Source organism: Crassostrea angulata, chromosome 3, assembly GCF_025612915.1.
Source record: "Crassostrea angulata isolate pt1a10 chromosome 3, ASM2561291v2, whole genome shotgun sequence".
NCBI lineage: Eukaryota > Metazoa > Mollusca > Bivalvia > Ostreida > Ostreidae > Magallana > Magallana angulata.
Window position 1 is genome coordinate 30,894,750 of NC_069113.1, and position 23,009 is coordinate 30,917,758.

General features: G+C 31.5%; 1 protein-coding gene across 1 annotated transcript in view; it reads right to left on the reverse strand.

The window, feature by feature from the left end:
• The window catches only part of LOC128178078 (uncharacterized), a 154,536-nt gene that overhangs the window by 99,031 nt on the left and 32,496 nt on the right, over positions 1-23,009 (reverse strand). Inside the window, exons 18-23 of the mRNA XM_052845075.1 lie at positions 21,926-22,102; positions 20,666-20,824; positions 15,162-15,304; positions 14,989-15,059; positions 10,287-10,453; positions 10,028-10,194 (exon numbers count right to left, since the gene is read on the reverse strand). Of these exons, the coding sequence (XP_052701035.1) occupies positions 10,028-10,194; positions 10,287-10,453; positions 14,989-15,059; positions 15,162-15,304; positions 20,666-20,824; positions 21,926-22,102 (884 nt within the window). The remainder of the gene's footprint in view (positions 1-10,027; positions 10,195-10,286; positions 10,454-14,988; positions 15,060-15,161; positions 15,305-20,665; positions 20,825-21,925; positions 22,103-23,009) is intronic.

Consider the following 23,009-nt stretch of genomic DNA (forward strand, 5'->3'; position numbering starts at 1 on the left):
ACGAATTATCATGATAATAAAACAAGAGGCCCATGGGCCACATCGCTAACTGAACAGCAGTTCACTGTATCACTAAAGTTTTTTTAAAAACTATTTTCCCAATATAACTCAAACATTGAACCCATATATATCATTGAAACATTGAACCCCTCTTGGGACCCCATTATTAGTTTAGGGTAACAATGTAACAATTTAAACAGTTTTAAATGTACTCTTTCTAAGAATGTTTGCATAGTAATTGTAGCATTGTAGTTCTTGAAGAGAACATTATTAAACATTTTCGCATATTTCAATGTAAAAGTTTGAACCCCTCTTGGGATCCCAAGTATTAGTCTTGGTGTCGCGATTTCAACAATTTATGATCTACATTATTTGAGGATTCTTGCATAGTAATGTCACAAATTGTAGCATTGTAGTTGATAAGAAGATTTTTCCCCTATAAATTTCTATGTCATACTTTAAACCCCTTTTTGGGCCCCGGTATTAGTCCGGTGGTCACTATTTTTACAATTTAAAATCTTCATTATTCGAGTATGTTTCCATAGTTATTTCAAAAACTGTAGCATTGTAGTTCCTGAGAAGAAGATTTTTAAACATTTCTATATTCTCAAATCAGATGAAGAACTGGCTCACGTTTAATTAAAATTCAAGTTTATTAATAACAATAGGCAACAAAAGAACCTAAAGAGGATACTGTGTTCATTTATAATCAAGAAATTTATAAACACCGTTACTAAATGTATAAGAAGCGACGTTTTAATATCTTTTAGGGTCTTCTCTTACATCAAAAATCAATATTTGATATTAAACAAGAGGCCCAGGGGCCACATCGCTCACCTGAGCAAAAATTGCCTTAATTCTGATCAAATTAGCATTACAGTATCAAAATATCTTGACAACTGAGTACAGTAGATCTTGCTAAAAAAAATTGAAAATCTGCCAATTTTTATCAACCTCTTATTTTTTGGTAAATACCAAGCCCCTTTTGTTGTTATACCTGTAAGAAGATTTGTCTCTATTCCTATATACCCCCCCCTCCCCCCATTTCATGGCCCCATTTTTCTCTTGGGAATCATGGTTTCATCAGACTTAAATCTGCATAACCTTTGCTTTCACACTAAGTACTGAGTTTTGAACCGAACACTTTCCCAGAATAGTTTTAAAGATTTTCTCTTCATATTCCTATGTAAAAATTCAAACCGCCATCACGGTCCCGCCCTACCACTAGGGGCTGTGATTTTGCAAACTTGAATTTACACTACCCGAGGATGCCTCTACACAAGTTTAAACCCTTTCTGGCCAAAAATTCTTTAAAAAGAAGATTTTTAAAGATTTTCTCTATATATTCCTAAGTAAAAGTTCATCCCCCATTGTGGCCTCACCCTACCCCTGGACTATTATTTAAACAAACTTGAATCTATACGATCTGGGGATGCTTCCACTCAAATTTGGGCTTTCCTGGCCTAATAATTTTGAGAAGAAGACTTTTAAAGATTTTCTCTATCTATAAAAATTCATCCCCCATTGTGACCCCGCCCTACCCCCAGGGACCATGATTTGAACAAACTTGAATCTACACTTCCTAAGGATGGTTACATGCCAATTTGAGATTTCTTTGCCAAATATTTTTGAGAAGAAGATTTTAAAAAGATTTTCTCAATATATTCCTATGTAAAACTTGATCTCCCAATTGTGGCCCCACCCTACCCCTGGGGATCATGATTTGAACAAACTTGAATCTACACTACCTGAGGATGCTTTCATTTCAATTTGAACTTTTCTGGCCTAATAGTTTTTGAGAAGATTTTTAAAGATTTTCTCTATATATTCTTATGTAAAACATGATCCCCCTATTGTGGCCCCACCCTACCCCCGGGAACCATGATTTGAACAAACTTGAATCTACACTATCTGAGGATGCTTCCACTCAAATTTGAGCTTTCCTGGCCTAATAGTTTTTGAGAAGACTTTGGCTCAGGTGAGCTAAAAAAGGTTAAGTTTACAATGCAATAAGTTGTTAAAGTCGGTTTCTGGAAGAAGAGACTTTGAACATTTTCTTAATAAAATTGAATTTTTTTTTAGTTTTTTAATCTTTAGTTTTTAAGATCTGTGTACAAACATAGAATTGTGAGCAAATCTCTGTATCTTGCTTATAATTCGAAGCTTAACACTCAAATATGGTTAGTAAATAGAAATTGTAAACAATTATATAAAACACAAGAAACATGCACTATAACAAATAAAGAACACAATTTATTTTTTCGAAATGAATCATATATACATGTATACATGTACATGTATATACCTACATATTTCCGACAGCGATATCAAACTCTATTTAAACTGAATAAACTCGAGAAAATGCCGAGCATCTCAACAATACCTATTGCATTAATATACCATTACGCAAAATATAATGCCGAATTACCGATAGAATGAATTGTATTTCAGTACTTTTTTTGATACATCAGATTTTGCTTAATTTGCGCAGGTAAACAGTTAACTGTTTGATTTACCGAAGTCTCTGTTTGATTTGATACGTAAAAATCACGAAATACAGACGATAGTTCCCAGGTTACAAAGCATAAATAATGAAAACGAAACGAAAATCAGAACAAGCTAACACCAACGTCATGTGTGAAAACTGTCAACGCATTGAAATATTTAGCCTCAATTTACTTCACAAAATCGGCACAAATACATTTTGCATGTTTCAAAACTCTCCCTTCATTCGCGAACTGTTGCACAACAAGCAAATTCATCATAGTCAGATCGACCCTTTTTCGTATAATGTCATGGCTGCTTTAAACAAAGAACCTCGTTTTAGATGTATGGAATACGAGTCTTGGTAAAATGGGTACGCAAACCTGGGCCGTGGCAAAATAAAAGCCGGGGCAGATCGGCAATCGTCAATTCCAAATACGCATTATTTTGCAGCAATATTTACAGCAAATACAAATATACTGGTCCATCAAATATCCTGAAATTTTAATGAGATTGGCAGATTAATAACTGCCAATCTTTTGTTTTGCCCAGGCCAAGTCTTGTCTACCCATTTTACCGAAAGCCGAATCCGAAGCTATTAAACTGATTGAAACACGCCTTTCCTTTATTATTATTTTCGTAATAACTCAGATTTGAAACATAATTAGACCTTAATTTTTGCAATTTATATTTTCCTTCCCATAAGGATAATTTATGCTAAACAACGTTGAATTGGAATCAGTAGTTCTTGAGAAGAAGATTTTTTAAAATGCAACCCCCCTTTTTTTTTTTACAGTTTTAAGGTTTTCTCCGCTTTGAATACAGATCTGACTTTTATTTCTGCAATTTATATTCGCCCTCCCATAAGGATGCTTTGTGCCAAATTTGGTTGAAATTGGATAAGCGGTTTTAGAGAAGAAGTTCAAAATGTAAAAAGTTTACAGACGGACAGACAGACGGACAGACGGACGGACGGACGGACGGACGACGGACAAAAAGTGATCAGAATAGCTCACTTGAGCTTTCAGCTCAGGTGAGCTAAAAACTTGAATCATTGATCTTAAAAAAAGTCATTCTTAATATAAAAAAATTATTTCTGATATCCGAAAATCTTTTTTTGATACACAAATTCGAATTATTGATATCAAAGAAAGATTTTCTGATATAAAGAATAAAGTTGATTTTTCGATTTCGATTTTTTTTATATTAGAAAATAAGACATACATAAAATAACTATAAACTTAATAAATGCACCCTGTCATGCAACTTTCGTACTGCGTTAATTATTGTATTTGAAACCTGTAGATACATTTTAAGAATGATAAAGTATGTCTAACTTTAAACCTTATTTCATTTTGGCAAGTTCGTCCACATATACAATCCTTTTTTTTCGAGTTGCTGTGAATATTTAGACAATCCTAAAAAAATGATGGGTTGCTTAATATATAGGAACTATAGAGGCTTAGTAATTCAATGCATAAGACCAGACATATTAAGAGCATTTATTTAATTCTTACATTAAATAAATATTTAAATTAAAATCAACAAAAATTGTAATGCACAAATTGGACTCTGTAGTTAAGTAATTAAATTTTTGGTTGAGGGAGCATTCATTAAATATTTGAAAGTTGTTAGCCATTTTATTTTAATTTCTGCTATTAAAATATTTAAATTTTGATATCCAAAAATCAGTTTGAATTTCTTATTAAAAAAAATCATTTTTGATACCAAAACAGAAATTTCTGATATAAGAAAAAAATTGATATCAGAAAATCAATGTTTAAATAACATGAAATGGATTATATTTTTTAAAAATTATTTTTGAGGTATTTTCTGATATCAGAAAATGATTTTTTGATATCAAAGATTCGAATTTGATATCAAAAAATCATTTTCTGATATCAAAAAATACCTTAAAAATTAAAAAAAATATAATGCAGCACTTGCCCGTTATTAATGCAAGGTATCTCTATTTTGGGGGGAAAACAATTCAAGATAAATTTGGATATGGCATGTTATTTCAAAAAATTAATATAAACTATTGTATGTGATGGTTGCAACTTGTTTTATATCGGCGAAACAGGGACTACAGTACAGGCAACGCGGATCCCGTATTGGCCCGCGTTACCGTCACGGTATTTTTATCGTTCCCGCGATACACCATCGCGGTTTTTGATCGCTGTATGGATTGCGACCGTGACGACACCGCGGTTTGTTCCCGTTTTGCACACATTTGAAAATTATGTATCGAAAAAATGTGTGCGAAACGGGAATTTGACCAGGTGAGATAATTGCTTAATTGCTATAGTCTATATCACAGTTCCTGTGAGGGCTATTGACAATGAAATAAATAAAACATATGTACTCCCAACTGATATTTACATCTATTTTATGTTACAATATGAATTGCATAAAAGCACATTTACATAACAATTGACCTGCATGTTTTTGAATTTAATTTCAAACATTCCTACAGTAATTTAGTCATGAACAATTTCATTAATATATTTAAACAAGAAAGATTATTGCAAACATGTTGTATATGAAATGCTTTCACGGAGTACCCCATCATCTTCACAACGTCTTGACCTGAGTGGAAATTTAAGACTAAAAATATCATTATCTTTATTTTATCAAATGAAAAAAAAATGATGATAGTTATTAGTTGTTAGACCTAAAACCCAACAAAATATCTGAATTCTTCTTGTTTTATCGTAAAGGCTCTGATGAATGAATGATAAAACACAGGTAAAAATCCAGGTAAAATCTTTGACTGAAAGCTAACTATAATTGCTATCACAACACAAATCACACCTATTGTTCTATATCCAATTATCAAATGTGTGCAAAACGGGAACACACCGACACCGCGACGGTGTGATTTACCGTTATTCCTGCTGCTGCTTGTTGTTGTTACTTTACCTGTACTGTACATTACAGGCAATGCAGGTCGCGTAAATCCACGTCAAATATGCCACTTCAGATTTAAGCATAACAGCTGCATTGTAAATAAATTGTGGTCCATATTATTATAAAGTTAATAAATTATATTTATAAAATAGAATTTCATGAAATCGGAAACTACTTTCGAATTACAACATAACATGATTATTATCTATTTTGTGATGTGTAAATAAGAACACATATCTTTGTATTTGACGTGCTTATTTCGGTTATTATTTCTATAAGTTGATAATCCTGTTTTTATAACAATCTTAAAATTAAATATTTTCATTAGATGAACTCGTATCAATGCAGAGCAATTTCATTTTCTCGTGACACGCATAGCGCCGTAAACTGTCAATACATGTCTATGTTTTAAATTGAGAAATGAACAAATGTCGGGAATCAACTAACAAATCTATTTTTCCATTCAATAATGAAATTATCATTCATATAATTGAGTTGGTGCTGCGTTAAAGCACATGGAATATAACGTGTTATCAGTATGCGTTTCCTGTGTATACATATAAAGTTTAAGTCACGATCATTTTCTGTGTATACATGTAGTGATTAACAAACTCAGGGTAGAAAACGACATGCCCTTGAGGGTTTTCACACCTATTCAAGACAAAAGAAAAATTCTATATCGCGTACGGCTTCGTCTAATTGCACAACACCTTACAGGAGAGAGAGAGAGAGAGAGAGAGAGAGAGAGAGAGAGAGAGAGAGAGAGGGGCGCGTTTAGGCGTAATTTAACGTACACTGATGTGAAATATACTAAATATATCCAATACTAAATATTCATAAAATTAGTATTCTAAAAAGAATATGGTACACTGTGATTAAATCCATCATGCAATTTCAGATTTGAGTCCACGTGCTGCACCTGTCAATCAAATCAGCCCGCTAGCTCTACCACGTGTTTCCTCCATGATAAAGTTTCGTTCTATTAGTTTTATTTTTAATCAAGAAAATTAGAAGTACGTTTAACAGTTAAGTTTATTTTACAATGTTCGTGGTGCATGATATGCTGTGTTTGGAAAGTTTAATTCGTTGTGTTTTTTCTCTATCTCTCATTTAGTTTATAATGGAGGTTTTTTACGGGAAGGAACATCTTCAACACGTTTATCGGTTATATAACGCAGTAAAATGATTCAATTATTTGATATAACTATTAGTAAACTTGTTTGATATGCATGTAGAATTCTTCTTGGTCAATCGTTACACAGATTATCTACCGGCCTCATTCCTGTGTATTCTGTGCGTTCAAGCGTAGAGTGATTTCCTGTCAATGCGACGGTTTCACACCTTTGTGTAAAACAATTAGGACTAAAGTCAAATGAAGTTAACTTCGATAGTCAAAAAGCGGTGGGGGGATGGGGGTAAGGTTACGATAACAGGAAACGGGTTTACATATTTGTAGTAGCTTTCAATAAAATTACATGTACATGCACACATAAAATGATATCAATACATTTACTGAAATGTTTAAATGTTTTTTTATCGGCATGAAATATCAGCAGCAAATCTTTCAAAACATTTTCTTAATTTCTTTGAAATGTGTAAGAACATAAGAACGGTTTAACAAAATTTCCTTCTAAAAAAAAAACAATATCTAGTTATTCTGTTAAAAGAGAGAGAGAGAGAGTTAGAGAGAGAGAGAGAGGGGCTCGGTCGCGACCTCCGTCACGGCGGGTAGCTGGTACACCATCACGACACCAAGACATGGGATACCCACAATATCTTTCGATTACATAATTTTATGCAACTCTGGGTATCTCTAAGGCTCCTTACTCTCTACTTGTTATAATTCAGTTCAGAGAGATACACGTTAATTTGATTTTTCGCATTACAATGAGGCGTATTCGAAGGTGGCAAAGAAGTTGATGAGAAAGGAGAGGCTGGTAGACACTCGGTCATACATGTACCTAAAGTAACGTAACACAAATTCACTAAAACATGAATTCACAAAAAATGTTCTTTACACGTAGAAGACCTTGTAAGAAATGAACGGAACGTGCTAAAAATACCGGGTTGGTAATTTTATAGGAAGCCCTAATTTTTAATCACTTGCTCATCATTAGTTGACACGCATGGACTTCAACAACAAACAATACAAATGTAGGCGGACCAATTAATTGTTAAGAAAACACAATCACACTGCGTACACATTTATAATTTTATTTGCAATTAAATCATTTCATGATAATTTTTAATTTAACGACCTTTTTAAAATATGATAATGGATTCGAAAATATTTTATTTGCAATTGCTCCACAAGAATTAAATTAAATACTTTTATAGTTTATTTAATAGCTATGAAATAAAAAAAAATAGTAAAAAAGACTCCAAGTATTTCGATTATAATCTCTGTCAAAATCTGGTTAAATATCGTCATTAAATATAAGGAATCATGCAATTTATTTGTCATTCGGGGAGATAACTCCCGCTTGTATACGATACTTTTCCATCGATAAATTTACCATGGCGGGGACAGGTAGATGATGAGTTTACCGTGATGGGAACGCGGTATACCTGTCTCACCTGGCCGATCACCTCGATGTGTTTATACCGTGACGGGGCGCGGGAAGCACGGGATCCGCGTTGCCTGTACTGTATATTAAGAGCAAGATTTCGTGTGCATACACGTCATATTAGAGACCCAAAAAATCGTAAAATAAAACTCAGTGAGCACATTGATTTATGTGGGCAATTCAAAGTATAACTGTCCTTTTTATTAACTTTTTATAGAAAATGCAACAGAAAGAAAAAAATATGTATTTTATTCAAATAGCCTCAACAGACTGCTCTTATTTAACTTTACATACTTACATTTGCAAATAAGCTTACGTATATGAACCTATAGAAAAGCGAAATTGTTCAATTCTGTGTGAACTTTTTAATGACTTCACAATATTTACCGCAAGCGCTTATCGCTAGCATTATTGTAAACATTAAAAGCACAGTTATTTTAATAATTTTAAGCGATTTTCCTTTTCCAAATCTCAATATAAGTAAAATGTAAATATACAGCAATGTAAACACGTTCATCTGGATAAGAACATTGTTGGTATGTGATCAAATCTTCTGAGAAGACCTTTATGCTTCACAGGATTTGACCAAATGACCGACAAAGTTCATATTCCGGTGAAAATTTTAAAATGGTAAGATGTTTACCGGTACATAAACTTGGTAAGTACGTGATCAAATCATCTGAGACGCGAGATTGTTAACATTAAAAACACGATTAACTTTATCATTCTCAAAGATTTATCTTTCTCATACATAAATATAAGTAATAAACAGCAATATTAAAAAGATCATATAGTAATATCATATAGCTATGAATTTCAATACATTCTATTTTGACTGTTCTTTTTAATTTCCCTTTTGAAAACGATGTAACTCTTCATTTCAATTAAGGTTAGATCTAGAGAATGAAATGTACCTACAGGTTTATGAAATGAAAGATATATATTCTTTCATTGATGCTTCATACACTGTAACAATATCTCTGTTTTATTGGATGTACATGTATATCGGTTCAATGGGGCATGGTCACGATTTTGGTTAAATTTATTCTATTTTTCTGTTTATATTGTTTACAATGCTTTAGCAATGCATTTTTATTGATCATTCCAAATATGAGTGTCAGTCATAGAGATATAAGCAAGATACAGAGCTTACAATTAATTGTTATGTTAATAAGGCTCGTTCCTTCTTTTTGCTTAAATTGGTTCAATATACCGGTAAAAAATCTTCTTTAAGCTGACTTCTTCGTTTTGAATATAAATGAACAATTCTTAGCGTTTATCACTTTCATTTTACATGCATGTCTAAACCTGGAATTTTCTTATCAACATTCAAAATGTAAACAAAAACTTTGTTTTCCCAAAGAATAATTGTGAGTTCTATATCTCGTTTATAACTCGACTACCGACACTCAAACTTTTGTTGACTTTTAAAGATTTCTTACTGAAGAATTGTTAACTTTTACAAGTTTTTATTTGTAGTCCATGAGCCACATCGCTCACATGAAAAACGTTAACAGTTCATTGTATCATTTTAATTAAGTTTTATAATATTTTCCAAATTTATTTCAAAGTTATACATTGAACCCCTCATAGGGCCCCATTATTAGTCTAGGATCACAATTTCAACAATTTAGACTCTACCTTATTTAAGAATGCTTACATAGCAATTGTAGCATTGTAGTTCTTGAGAATAAGATTTTAAAACATTTTTTCTATATATTTCTATGTAAAACTTTGAACATCTCTTGAGTTCCCAATGCAAGTATTAGTCCGTGGTTTACAATTTCAGCCATTCAAAATCTCCATTCCTTGAGAATGATGGCATAGCAATCTCAAAAGTTGTAGAATTGTAGTTCTTAAGAATATATTTCTAAAATTTACTTTAAATTTTTTCTAGCACCGTATGTTAAATTTTGAACCACTCTTGGGCCCAAGTATTAGTTCAGGGGTCACAGTTTGAACAATTTATAATATACATTATTTTAAGGGTACATGTAATTTTGCACTATTTCAGAAAATTCAACTGAAAACTCGATTGTACATGCCCCATTTACAATCACACTTACCCTTCTTTTAAGATATCATAGGCATCTTTAACAGACTTGATTATGTTGAAGACCTTTCCATATCTGTTAATAAATGTATCTGCCATTCCAATTAAACCACTAAACGGCTCCATTAGCTCTTTTTCAATTGTTTCTAATAAATTCACTGCCTCTTGTTTCATGCTTTGCTGAAAAAAATGTATGATGCATAAAATAAATATTTTATATTCTATTAACAAAAATAACAAGATTGATGATTTGTTAAAAGTGTAATAAATACAGTTGAGAATTTTCCCTTTGAGAACTTCTTCACAGCATCTTCTCCCTCTTCCAACTTTTCATGAACCCACTTTTGACCAGCTGTCTTCATACTATGAAATGCTTTGGTTGCTAAGTCAGTGTACTCAGATATAAGAGCTGCCACGTCAAACCAATACGGCTTGTCATCTGTTTAATGTAAAAAAATCAAATAAATATTTCATATAAAAACAAATTGCTGCACCAGCAGTAAGCTTTTATTATTTAATATTTACCAACAGAAATAAGTTATCAAAGTAACTCAAGGGATCTACGAATTGCATATTTTACTGTACCTGTATGGTCATATTTATCAAATACACACCCTAATAATACACGTACGCCTGAACCTCAAACCCGTGTCAATTTCACAATTTAAGGAGAGGACATCACAGACATGTTAACAATAAATTTTGTCAATATCCAATAACTATGAAAGTAAAGATAATATTAATTTTTATACATTTTTACTACAATGTATGTGTCCATATTGGCCCTATCCAAGACCCAGAGGTCTTGAAATTTACAAATTATGTAAATGGCTTCGCAGACATCACAATCATGCATCTAGATTTCCTTAAATATATATTGGAGTTAAAGTAGTCCGAGTATCGCACTACGTCATAATACGGATTTTACAATATTGGTTCGACTTTTACAAAGCGTTTTAGATACCCGGTATTGATTTTGCTCTACATTGCTGTTGTAAACAATGGAAATAATAAGCAATTAGAACGGTAATACATGTATTCTATGAGAGATAGAAATGATTAATGTTGAGAAACTCGATTCTGTTAAAGTTAAATGAAAAACGAAGTTTCTGATTAACCAGGATCTCAGGTATGCTTATATCTTCTTTGTTTTGATGCCCCCCCCCCGAAATTTTCTTTTTCTTTTACTAAAACCGGTTTAAATTTAGAGACAGAAGCTATTTCGAATTTAATCATTCGTCAATTAATTAATGTTTAAATGATATCTAACATTGTTGACAGATCTAGGCAGAAAACTGTAGCAAAATGTGATTTTTACGGATTTTTTTCGTCAGGGTCTACTTGGTTTAGAGCTTATAGCGTGAAAAGTAATCCGTCAACATATAATTTATTTTACCAAATCTTTTTTCTAAGATGTCAATCTATAGAATAAACACCATATATTTAAGTTTGAGTCCATAAAATAGTAAAAAAAATACCAAACGCGATACTAGCATTGCATTTTTTGTATTCTATTTTGATACATCAGGTCCATAAAGCGTACTTACTTACAAAAATTTGCGCAAAATTATTGATGAGATATGGCTTAAATAAATATTTATACTCTATTTTGTATGTTCAGTTCTAATATTCCCAAAATTGGTAATTATTTTTAGGAAAAACGGACGTCTGGCAAATTTCATAATTGTCAATAATTTTTGCAAGGGGGTACACCCGCCTGAGAGGTGATAACAAACAAACTAGCACGTAAACATGCATATTTTCTTTTGTATATGTATTGCTAGAATGTATATTTATCATTTAAAGCTAAGCTTTTAATGATTGAGCCCATTTAGTGCCGAGTATAGGACTACCTTAAAAAGGATATTTTCTAAGATATAATTTAGATTTAATGATATTTCATTCAGATTTAGTATTTAGTAAGATTTCAGAGCTTGACCCCCTGACTAAGGGGCAATTAATTTCGCAATTCGGGTAGAGATTTGGATAGAGAATTTATATTTTAAACATTATTTTGCTGTTTGTTTTTCCAAAATGTATATGGCAGAAGAGAGGGTATTTAACATTTTTAAATGCATGTTGACTAAATGGCCCAATTGACCCGCGCCTAAACTAACAAAGACCAAATACAATAGATCACATGAGTTGATATATACTTTCAATAATTAAGCACAATGCGATATATATTCGCTAAATACCATTTCTTAACAAAAAAAACCCGTTTTTTAAAACGCTAATTTCATATAATTCAATTCTAAGAAATTCATGGCCGCCTCGAATGAATGAGTGAGCCATACTTTTCTCTTTGGCTTAATGCATCGTTTAAAATTCCCGGATCAATGACGCATAAGCGACATTTTAGTACAATGTATTTTACCATGGAAATATGCAATACTTTCAAATATACTGCTAATGCTTTGTTGCATGCGCATTTTTATTGTGATATGCCAATATAAAAACACTATGCCTAGGAGCAACATTGCTCACCTGAGTCACATTGACCAACATTCTAATTACTTTGGAATCATCATTGTTAGCACGTTACCAATGTTCAAGGCTTTCGTTGGTCACCATTTTCTTATAAATTTACATCCCCACACATATTTTAATTTGTAAAAAATTTGACCCTCATGGTGGCTCAACCCTACCCCTGGGATCGTGATTTAAACAACTTTGAATATATACACCACCTGATGATGCTTCCACACACGTTTCAGGTTTCCTGACTGAATACTTTCAGAGAAGCTTTTTTAAAAAAAGATTTACGCTATATTTTACTATTTAAAAATTCGACCCCCATTGGGGCCCCACCCTACTCTCGAGGGTCATGATTTTCACAACTTTGAGTTTACACTATCGGAGGATTCTTCCACACAAGTGTTTGCTTTCCTGGCCAATTGGTTTCTGAGAAGATTTGTGAAAAGTTTTAAAAATATTTTAATAATTAATAATTATCTCCCCTTGAAAAAAGTGTATTCCTTAATGTTCACAACTTTGCATCTCCTTTTCTTAAGGACGCTTTGTACCAAATTGGTTGAAATTGGCCGAATGGTTTTTAAGACGATGTTGAAAATGTGAAAAGTTTACAGACAGACAAAATGTGACCAGAAAAGCTCACTTAAGGACGCTGGATCTTGTGATCAAAAGTCTTTAATTTTTTTCTAAAGTATTTTTTTAAAAACATACACACATATCTTAACCAATATCCAAAACAAGATTTTGGGGTCTATATGCTCCTTCCGGTGCTACAATGTATTTAATATGACCTTTATGCACTGAAAGTGCAAATTGCACATAAATCACTTTTCCATCTGAAATTTTTTATCGGAATAAACCATGGCATCAAACAAAAATCTATACTATTTTAAAAAAAAATAAAATCAAAGAAGATAGGGGGGGGGGGATAAGATAGCGCAAATGCCCATTTAGTTTAGTCGTAAAATTCAATTTTGAATTTATTTTTTTCAATTGAATCTATTCAAATATATTTTAATTCAAGCTTGCAAAGCACAATTCCTTACTATATTCAGTTTTTAATATATTTAACAAAAGATAAGAAAAAAATATTGCCTTAAATTTCTGTGGTATCGAACCCATAACATAATAACCCTAGATGTATAAGGTTATGTCGGGTGCTCTAAGCACTGAGCCATTTCGGACACAACAGAGTAGCGTGTTTTATATACTATGTGTTACTTTGGCCTTGAATTTACGGACTTGTATTATTTTTTAAAACGTTGAATTGTTGGGATACACAAATATATTTCTAATGTATAGTGGGTCAACCTTCCTCGTTTTTGTTGATTGAAATCGGTTTGTTTTCCATTAGACCTTATTTAGGCTATGAGAAAAATATGGAGCACAGACCCACTCTATATAAGAAAATGCATTGAAGTTCAAAAAATGACACTATTTGCAGGTTTTGATACGCATACGCCTGTTTGAGTCAACACATTCCCGGTATTGAACATACAAGTTAAATCATTGAATGTTAAATATATATTGTTTTAAATGATATTTTAAGAAATACCAGATTGATTTGATATTTTAATTTTTCAGTATCTTGTCCGACAGTGCATGAGCATTTTACACGCCTTATCCACCCATCTTCTTAACATAAGAAAAACATTTGCAATCTCTTTACCTTATTCATATTTTGACCTTTTTGCACTGATAAAATGCTATTCTTAGTAATTAGTGATTCAAAATGCAATAAAATTATTTAAAAGTCTCAACCTTTTTCTCAAATGATAATAGATTTGTCAGAAAAATCTTAAAAGGTAAGAAAATAAAACCAGCGCTTATCATCACCGCAATTAAAGGGGTTACTTAAAGAGAAGCTAGCTGGCTAGCTAGCTTTGTTTTATCTCTCATACGTTGTCTTAAAGCATCAGTGCTTGCGAAACTGAAGAAAAAAAATTATGGGTCTATGATGTAAACTTTGATATGGCATGAAATAAGCTAATTTTAGGCAAGAATTGGAGTTAATTTTTTCTTGACTTTTATGAAATATCAGTTTAATATGTTAATATATGTCAACATAAATATTAAAATATCGTTAAAATATGTGTTCCAAAACATCATGACAATATCCCAAATGCACAAACTATCTGTAATAAATATGTAATTTTCCCTTAACTATTTTATTCAATATAGTTTATTTGGCATTGCAAAAATTTTAATATACAAGTAGAATTAATATATGATGCATAATACAAGGCTAGAGGTGACACAAAATGGCTACCAACCCCCCTCCCCCGAGGAACGAACCGCTTTAACCTTTCGGCTCAGGTGAGCTACAAAGACTTTTGCATTCTGCGTTATTACATTTCTCATTCATCTCAATGTAGTAGGTTCCAACACAAGATGTAGGTAAATTCAATATAGTTTATCACATATTGTGTTGTTTTATGTCGCAACAATTCTACATTGATTGTATTGACATTACTGTTGCATATAGTAAACAAAACGAACCTCTTAGAAAGAAACAAGCATCTTGAATTTTGTCTTTCTGCTCAAGGACGATTTTCACTGCTTGATAAATCCTAATAAAAGAACATATTATATTGTTTCAGAAATACTGAAAACTTTATGTGGCAATGATAATTTTGTTGACCCTCTTTAACATAAAAATCATACAAACATACTTGAAAATACTTCCTCCAATTTTCAACAATGCTTCTTTGGGGTTTTTCAATAGTATTTTAAAGCCGTCAATAATATCTTTCACTGCATCAAACACTGCTTTTCCTTGTTGTGGAATGACAACTTTTATAGTTTGCTCAATTTCCTGTTAAAGATTATGAAAACCACACAAAAAATTAAAGAATTGCTTCATTTGGTACTTAAGGAAAGAGTCTTTTCTGGTTTTCGACTTTTCAAACGTAAATTTGATTAATTGTTCATTAAATCAAGATGAGAAGAAATTAAAATAATGTATGTTTCTTTCTTTTGGCATAGACAAAGTAATCAATGTTTAGAATCTAACGAGGACTATATCTTTGGCGGAATATTGGCGAAGGAAAATATCACAGGTTTCGCAATTTAGAATTGCTGCAGATTAATGAGTCTGTTTTAGCATTTTAAAAACAATATCATTAATGTTTGATTTTTTACTAATGTGAACTAATACTTATCTTTCAGAATATGTTTTCAAAATGTGATTTGCCTATCAAATTACATTTTTATAAGCTTTTTAAAGCGCCCATTCTATACATTGATTTGTGTGGAAAAAATTACTAAAAAAAAGTTTTTTTCTCTTATTAAATGGTCAATATATTAGCTCTTCTGTCAATTTCAATCTTTATATAAAGTCTTCATAATACGTAAAAATAAAAAATATATTAATATTGGAACCACAAAAAAATAATCAAAATTCTTCTAAATTTAAGAAAATTAGAGGCATTGCGGGCTAAGCAATATCAATTTTAGTATAAAAATTTATTACAATTTAGTAGTAAAAGCTGATAGACATTCTGATATTCTATCATTTCATTGAAGAATAGAATCTTTAAATCTTAAATCAAAGGCCTGAAGGGCCACAATGGCGTCGAGTTAAAGTTAATTTGAAGAGTAAAAACCTAAATCATTTTTTTAACAAGTGAAAAGCTGTCAATGTAACAGCAAACCGGGTTTTCTTTTTATATGCGAACTGTATCCATAATCCATGTCAACCCATATCCAGTAAAATGGTATGCAATATTTTGCTAAAAAAGACTTAGTTCAAAAGCTGGTATTTTTTTCAGAAATAATCAGAAATAAAAATCCTAGAAATATGCACACCTCTAATACATGTACAATTAATCTGCAAAAGAACAACTTCCTATCTTGAAAACTGTAGGAGGACTTATCCGTACAATGAGGTAACCCTATATGCAATATTTTGCTAAAAATTGACTAACTTCAAAGCTGGTATTTTTGTCACAAATTATCAGTAATCAAAATCCTAGTACTATGCACACCTTGATTAATGTATAATTGATCTGCAAAAGAAAAACTTCTTATCTTGAAAACTGTAGGAGAAGTTATCCGAACATTGAGGGTACACTATATGCAATATTTTGCCAAAAATTGACTAAATTCAAAAGCTGGTATTTTTTTCATAAATTATCAGTAACCAAAATCCTAGCACTATGCACACCTCTGATATAAGTATAACTGATCTGCCAAAGAAAAATTTCCTATCTTGAGAACTGTAGGAGGAGTTATCCGTACAATGAGGGTACCCTATATGCAATATTTTGCCAAAACATAACTAAGTTGAAAAGCTGGTATTTTTTTCATAAATTATCAAAAATCAAAATCCTAGCAATATGCATACCTCTGATATATGTTTAATTGATCTGCAAAAGAACAACTTTCTATCTTGAAAACTGTAGGAGGACTTATCCGTACAATGAGGGTACCCTATATGCAGTATTGTGACAAAAATGACAAAGTTCAAAAGCTGGTGTTTTTTTCATAAATTATCAGTAATCAATTTTCACTTAATACAAAAAAATACATTAGTCAACTTTAAAAAAAAAATAGAAAATGTTTTTATCACATAACTAATAAAATTACAATTCATTACAAATTTGCTCACCTAATTCTTAAAAAGTTTTGAATTTCAATTGAAAATTTAAGTTTATAGAAATATTTTAGAAGTTAATAATTGTTTAGATTTTTTTTCTCTATTCATATGGAAATAAATATTAAAATTCTGATTGTGTTTAATTCTATATATTGTATACTGCTGATAACCACTCTGTCTCTTATTATCAATTTCATCTAAAATTCACAAGGGTCCAAATGACACGGGCCGAAAAGATCAGGGGTAGATAAAAGAAAGCACCAATTCACGTTGTTTGCAAAGTGAAAGTAGTTCACTAGTTGGTTTAAAATAACTTTTGGTTGTAGATGTACTTATCGCTCGATTAGGAAGTTTTGTTTCTACAAGATCAAACATTTGTGCATTGTCAATTTTCGATATGGATACAAAATAATCTTTTTTGCAGGCTGGTACATTTCATAACAAAATTGAGTATGTAAGCCCAGCTATCGCATGTGTCTCGGTGCTAGTGTATTCATCCGCTGAAACCGAAACATATTGTTTTCAATCAAATGTGAACAATTTTAAAGACGGCAACCATTTCGAATCTGCAGACTTGTTTTGTTGACGTACAGTTCTGCTCGAAATTGAAGTATGTCATCTATTTTTCTTCAAACACATACGGAAACTTTGCACTCATTTGAGTTGTTTGGCTCCTAAAAATGTTGGCAACTTCCGGACGTACGATCCCTAGATGGCCATAAAAAATGTCTACATAACTGCAAAGAGCTACATTTATTTTTATCATCCTGAAAGTTGAGGAAAATGGTAGTGACCCTGACCTGACTTTATGCGAAAACAAAAAGGTCAAATTTTATTAAACTGATAGAATCATTGGGTAATATGATATGTTTGACTGTGTCGAAATTTCATGAATTTCTTATTATAAGAAGTATGTTTGATAACGAGAAGACTCCTTCCTTAACGAGGCCGAGTACAGAACGAGTACGCACGCTTTCGCGCAGCGTTTCATTTGTATTGTGACGTCATCTTTTTGCTTGGTTGACGCCATGGCGTGATAGTTTCAACTGCAGACATTCAGCGAAATTTGTTGAAAATGGCTCGTTTAATGCGTAAAATTAATGTTATATTGTGGAATAAACATAACTGTCTCGAAGTATAAGCAATATTTGGGCTCGGGTCGAAAACGTGAAGAGGGTTCAGCAGGCCTAACCCTCTGTCACGTTTTCTTAACTCGCCTAAATATAGCTGAATTCATATATTTCAAGACAGTAACCATGTATTTTATATTAATGACCCTTAATATGTGATGTTATATATTCTTTTATTACTTAAATATGTCTGAATGCTTTAATAATGCTATAAAGATCACCCTTTCCGCCTTTGTCAAATAAAAAAATTGCCATTATCTGACAAACCTGGGAAATTGGGCATACAAAAATGAACTTTGATAAGACCCCTGGAACAAACCAGGAGGTAAAAGGTTTTTTTTATTTGACCATTTGATGTCTTTTAGCAATAACTTTAATATGTAGAACAGAAAAAGAAATCCCTAGGGCAGAAGTTTAAAAAAATGTGCAAAATTGATACATTTCAAGCGTAATCCCATAGGGTCCTATGTTAAAGATTAACAAACTTTGAGATGACCCCCTAAACAAACGGTGTGGTAAATGTCTTATTTTTTAATCTTAAAATAATAATTATATCAGTAGAAATTCAGGTAAAAAATTTCATTAAAAAATCTAGGGCAGAACTAATTAGACCCGGCCTCGTTAAAATACACACTGGAATAAAGTACATAGAATATTGCTTTCAGAGAAGACATTTGAATATAAACCATTCACATTTCTGACCTTTTCTTTCGAACAACTAGTTCACATTTAACTTGGTAAAATTATCATTTTGAGAAGAGAATTGTAAATTGATAAAAAAAAAGAGAGTTAAATAGCCTTTCCAAAAGGAAAATATCACACAATATTGAAAATAGGGTACATGTCTTTAAAAATCTTCTTATCAAGTACCACTGTACCAGAAATGACAATATTTACAGCAGGGTTTGCATTATAAGGACTCTTGAAGAACTGAGCTTTACTGATAATTTTGCCTGATTATCTCACTTCCAGAATCACAATAAGAAACAAGAGGTCTAGAGGCCACATTGCTCACCTGATCAACAATAGTAACAATTTTACTGGTCAAATCTGCTGCAAGCTATCAAATGAAAATATCTGAACGAATTGAGTTGATCTTCTTTAGAAAGATTTTTTAATTATTCCAAATCTAAACATCAAGCTACTTTTTGGTCTGAAATTTTTAGACCCTCTATTGTAACAGAACAAGTTATAACAATAGTTTAAGCTTTTTTGAGCACATGGTTTTTTTTAAAGAATATTTTAAAAACCGTCTTCAAAACATGATTTGAACAACCTTAAATATCAGAGGTATATCTTACCTGAGGAGGCTTTTACAAAACTGACCAAATGGTCTTGATTACTCATCCCCCCCCCCCCCCCCCCATCAAAATTTGAACAAACTTAAACCTACCCTTCTTTAGGATGCCTCCATGCATGTACTTTTCTGGAAAATAGTATGTGATAAAAAATATATTTTTATTGCAGTAGCAAAACACGTATTGTAAATGTAGAAGCAAGTCTTGTCTCATCCAATATTTTGATGAATCTTCTTAATCTCCCAATCGAATGTGACTCGTTTCAATTTAACAAACTTGAATCCTCTTCACTTAAAGTTGCTTTGTTTTGTTGAAATAGGGCTGATATTTTTGGGGTAGAAGTTATGTGAAAATGTGAAAAGTTTACACATGGACAATGAGACGGATGCTCGACAAGTAATCAGAAAAGCTCACTCAAGCTTTCAGCTTTGGTAAGCTAAAACCTGACAGGCTCAACAAATATGCGATACCATTGACTTTAAGATTTATACAAAAAAAAAAACCAGCATGACCTTAAATATTAAGTAGGGGTCCGGAAGAAAAATCATATCCTTCCATGTTGACATTGATTTGCAAACTTTTTAATCAATTTTAAAGTTGACAACATATTTATAAACTTATCAAAATTCAATAGCTTGTATATTCTGAAAAATATCTTTCTATAAATATTATAAAATTGCTTAGGTTTGACAATTTCTGTATGTATATATAGTCTCCATTACTATGCAAGGAATGCCTCTGCAACAACTTTAATGGTATTTTGATATCTTTTACAACCATGTGCACATTTATAGCATGAAAATTGGTGACAAGCCATGTCGGAAGTCCTATATAAAATTTTGGTTTTTAAATAAAAATGATCTGAAAACACATTTCTAATTGTTGCTGCAGTCACAGCCAAGAGACATGTAGAATATACCACTTAAAACTGACATTACATAATATTCATTCTGTCAATGTTAATGTGATCAAACAGCCACCAAGTGGACAGAGCTAATAAAATATGTATAATGACTTGTGATACTAGTTTTTAAATTTAAAGAAGAAAAGTTACTTTTGGTAAATTGGCCTACTTTGTTAGCATTTCAAAGACCTGGACTTAAAGTCAGCTGCTATTTTTACAACATATTTTCTCTTTTCATTTTACATACATGAACAAATCCCATGACGTCGGTTTTGATGTCATTAAACAACTTGGTTACACGATGGACAAAGTTTATCACAGGCTGAAACTCTGCTGGTAAGTCTGCTGGATCAAAGCTCCCAATTTTTTTCATGGCAGATGATGTAATATTTCTCAGGTTCAATACCTTTTAAAAAAAAAGATCATTGCATCATCAATTATAAACAAAATTAAACTTTCAATATTTACATTAAGTGTAAATTCCCCCTTATGTTTGTACTGTAAACCTGAGACTTTCAATCTCCTATAAAAACATTTAAGCGCATGAACGCAAATACAAAGGTCATCACACGTTTTTAATATATTTTTTATTGTAAGATAAAATGAAACGTGCAAACTTACATGTTACCAATTTGATATGAACTGATGAAAAACATAATCGTTAAATCATGTCTATTCGTTTATACATTGTAAAAAAGGTTTTTCTCTACAAAGTTTCTGGCACTTTATTTTTAGTCGGAAAAAAACCTAAATAAAATGTTAATATGGCCCGCTGTTCCATGCATGTTTTATATTCCAGACTAAGAGCGTTCATTATGGCTTTAAAGCGACGACGCACATAATTTTTAGCATATCGTCGGTCCTATAACACACCAGGCTGTGCAGACAAATTATCATACTGCGCTAACACCCGATAATAAATTTGTCTGACGCCCCGGTGTGTTATAGGACCGACAAAATCCAAAATAAGAATTATATGCTAAAATGAAATTATAAAATTATTTCTTTTCAAGATTATTAAAAGGAACATTTTTTACTTTCATGATCAATTACAATTGGAAGCGTGATCAAATCCAATAAGGCTCGAAAGGCTTAAAGATACATGTAGATTTGATACCGTACCGACCATTATTGATTTTTTTTTTCAAAACCAAAGAATTATTCTTTCTTACTTACATGTATATTTGACCTTTTATTCAATTCTTGTACGTAAAATCTTGTACTGATATTTTTATCACGAAAACCCTGCCCGTGCCCAAAAAGCGTTATACTATTTTACACAAATATATTTTTCAAGTGACGAAGTAATGCAAAGCATTGACAAAGGACGCTGATGGTCTACATTTTAGCTACATTTATATGTCAATGATGAAATTATCAAAATATAGAACCAAAATTTGATTTGTTTACGTATCAGCGACAAAGACTATAAAAAAATTAATGTCAAGAAATCAAACACAAAAAAAAACAACTATCAGATCACAAACATCTGCTTTTTTAAAAGTACCTTTTGAGGTAAAGAAGAAATAGCTTTAATGAGCTCATCTATCACATCCTTAATGTTTAGTTTTCCTGAAATGATGTCCTTAAAGAGCTGAACTCCTTCCTTAATTCCCTCACTGATCTCCTTTAATTTTTTCGAGAAATTAGCTGCCAACTTAATCATTTTCTTCATGTCGTTTCCCTGAAATTGAATATTTCAAATCACTTTAAGAACTTTGTTTACTAAGGGTTTGAGTTCTCAAATTTGGATTGTTATAAAGTTAAATATTATACGTAAAATTTGTTGTAAACACAAAAAGTATTAATGAAATGAATTATTATTGATAAAACAATCAATATTTTTACTATATTATGGAATAAGGCTTAAACAAAATTAGGGTCCTAGCAAAACAGCGGAAATTCGGACTAATTTTTTTTTGAAATTCTGTTTTTCACTGAAATATCTTTGGCGGTACAAGGATATTATAAGTTAAGATTTTATTTGTTAGTCAACATAATTTTGCATATTTTCTGTTGGTTTTATCTCACTATTTCATTAAAGTAAACGTTTGGAACACACTACAAAAATATTGAAAAATGCTTAAAAACTATAAAAGTCACCATACCTCAAAGTGTTTAACATTGGACTTATATAAATTTATGCCAGCAGAATAAGGGCAATATAATTAGTTTGATATCATAAATGTTTTAGTATCATCATAATTTAATTTTTGTTAAATTGAATTAAAAATTGGTATGGATTTGAAAACTGATAGAGGAAATTTGAACTACAATATTTATGAAACTTTTCAATTAAACTTGAATGTTTTTTATCTATTTAGTGTCACTGTCATTCATAAAATGTATCTCATTTTCAAAAGGGTTCAGCCATTTGTATTAATTTTACAATTAAGAAAATCTGTCATATTGTAAAATATTAGGGATTTTTCTTGAATTTTCCAAAAATGTTTAATGACCATTAACTAAAAAATCAGGTCATTGACCTACTTTTTGAAATTGAAAAATAACACCACAATAAAATGTCTATTACAAGTAAAGATAGTTTTTCATTATCATGAGTGTTATTTAATTTTTCATTCTGAGTAAAC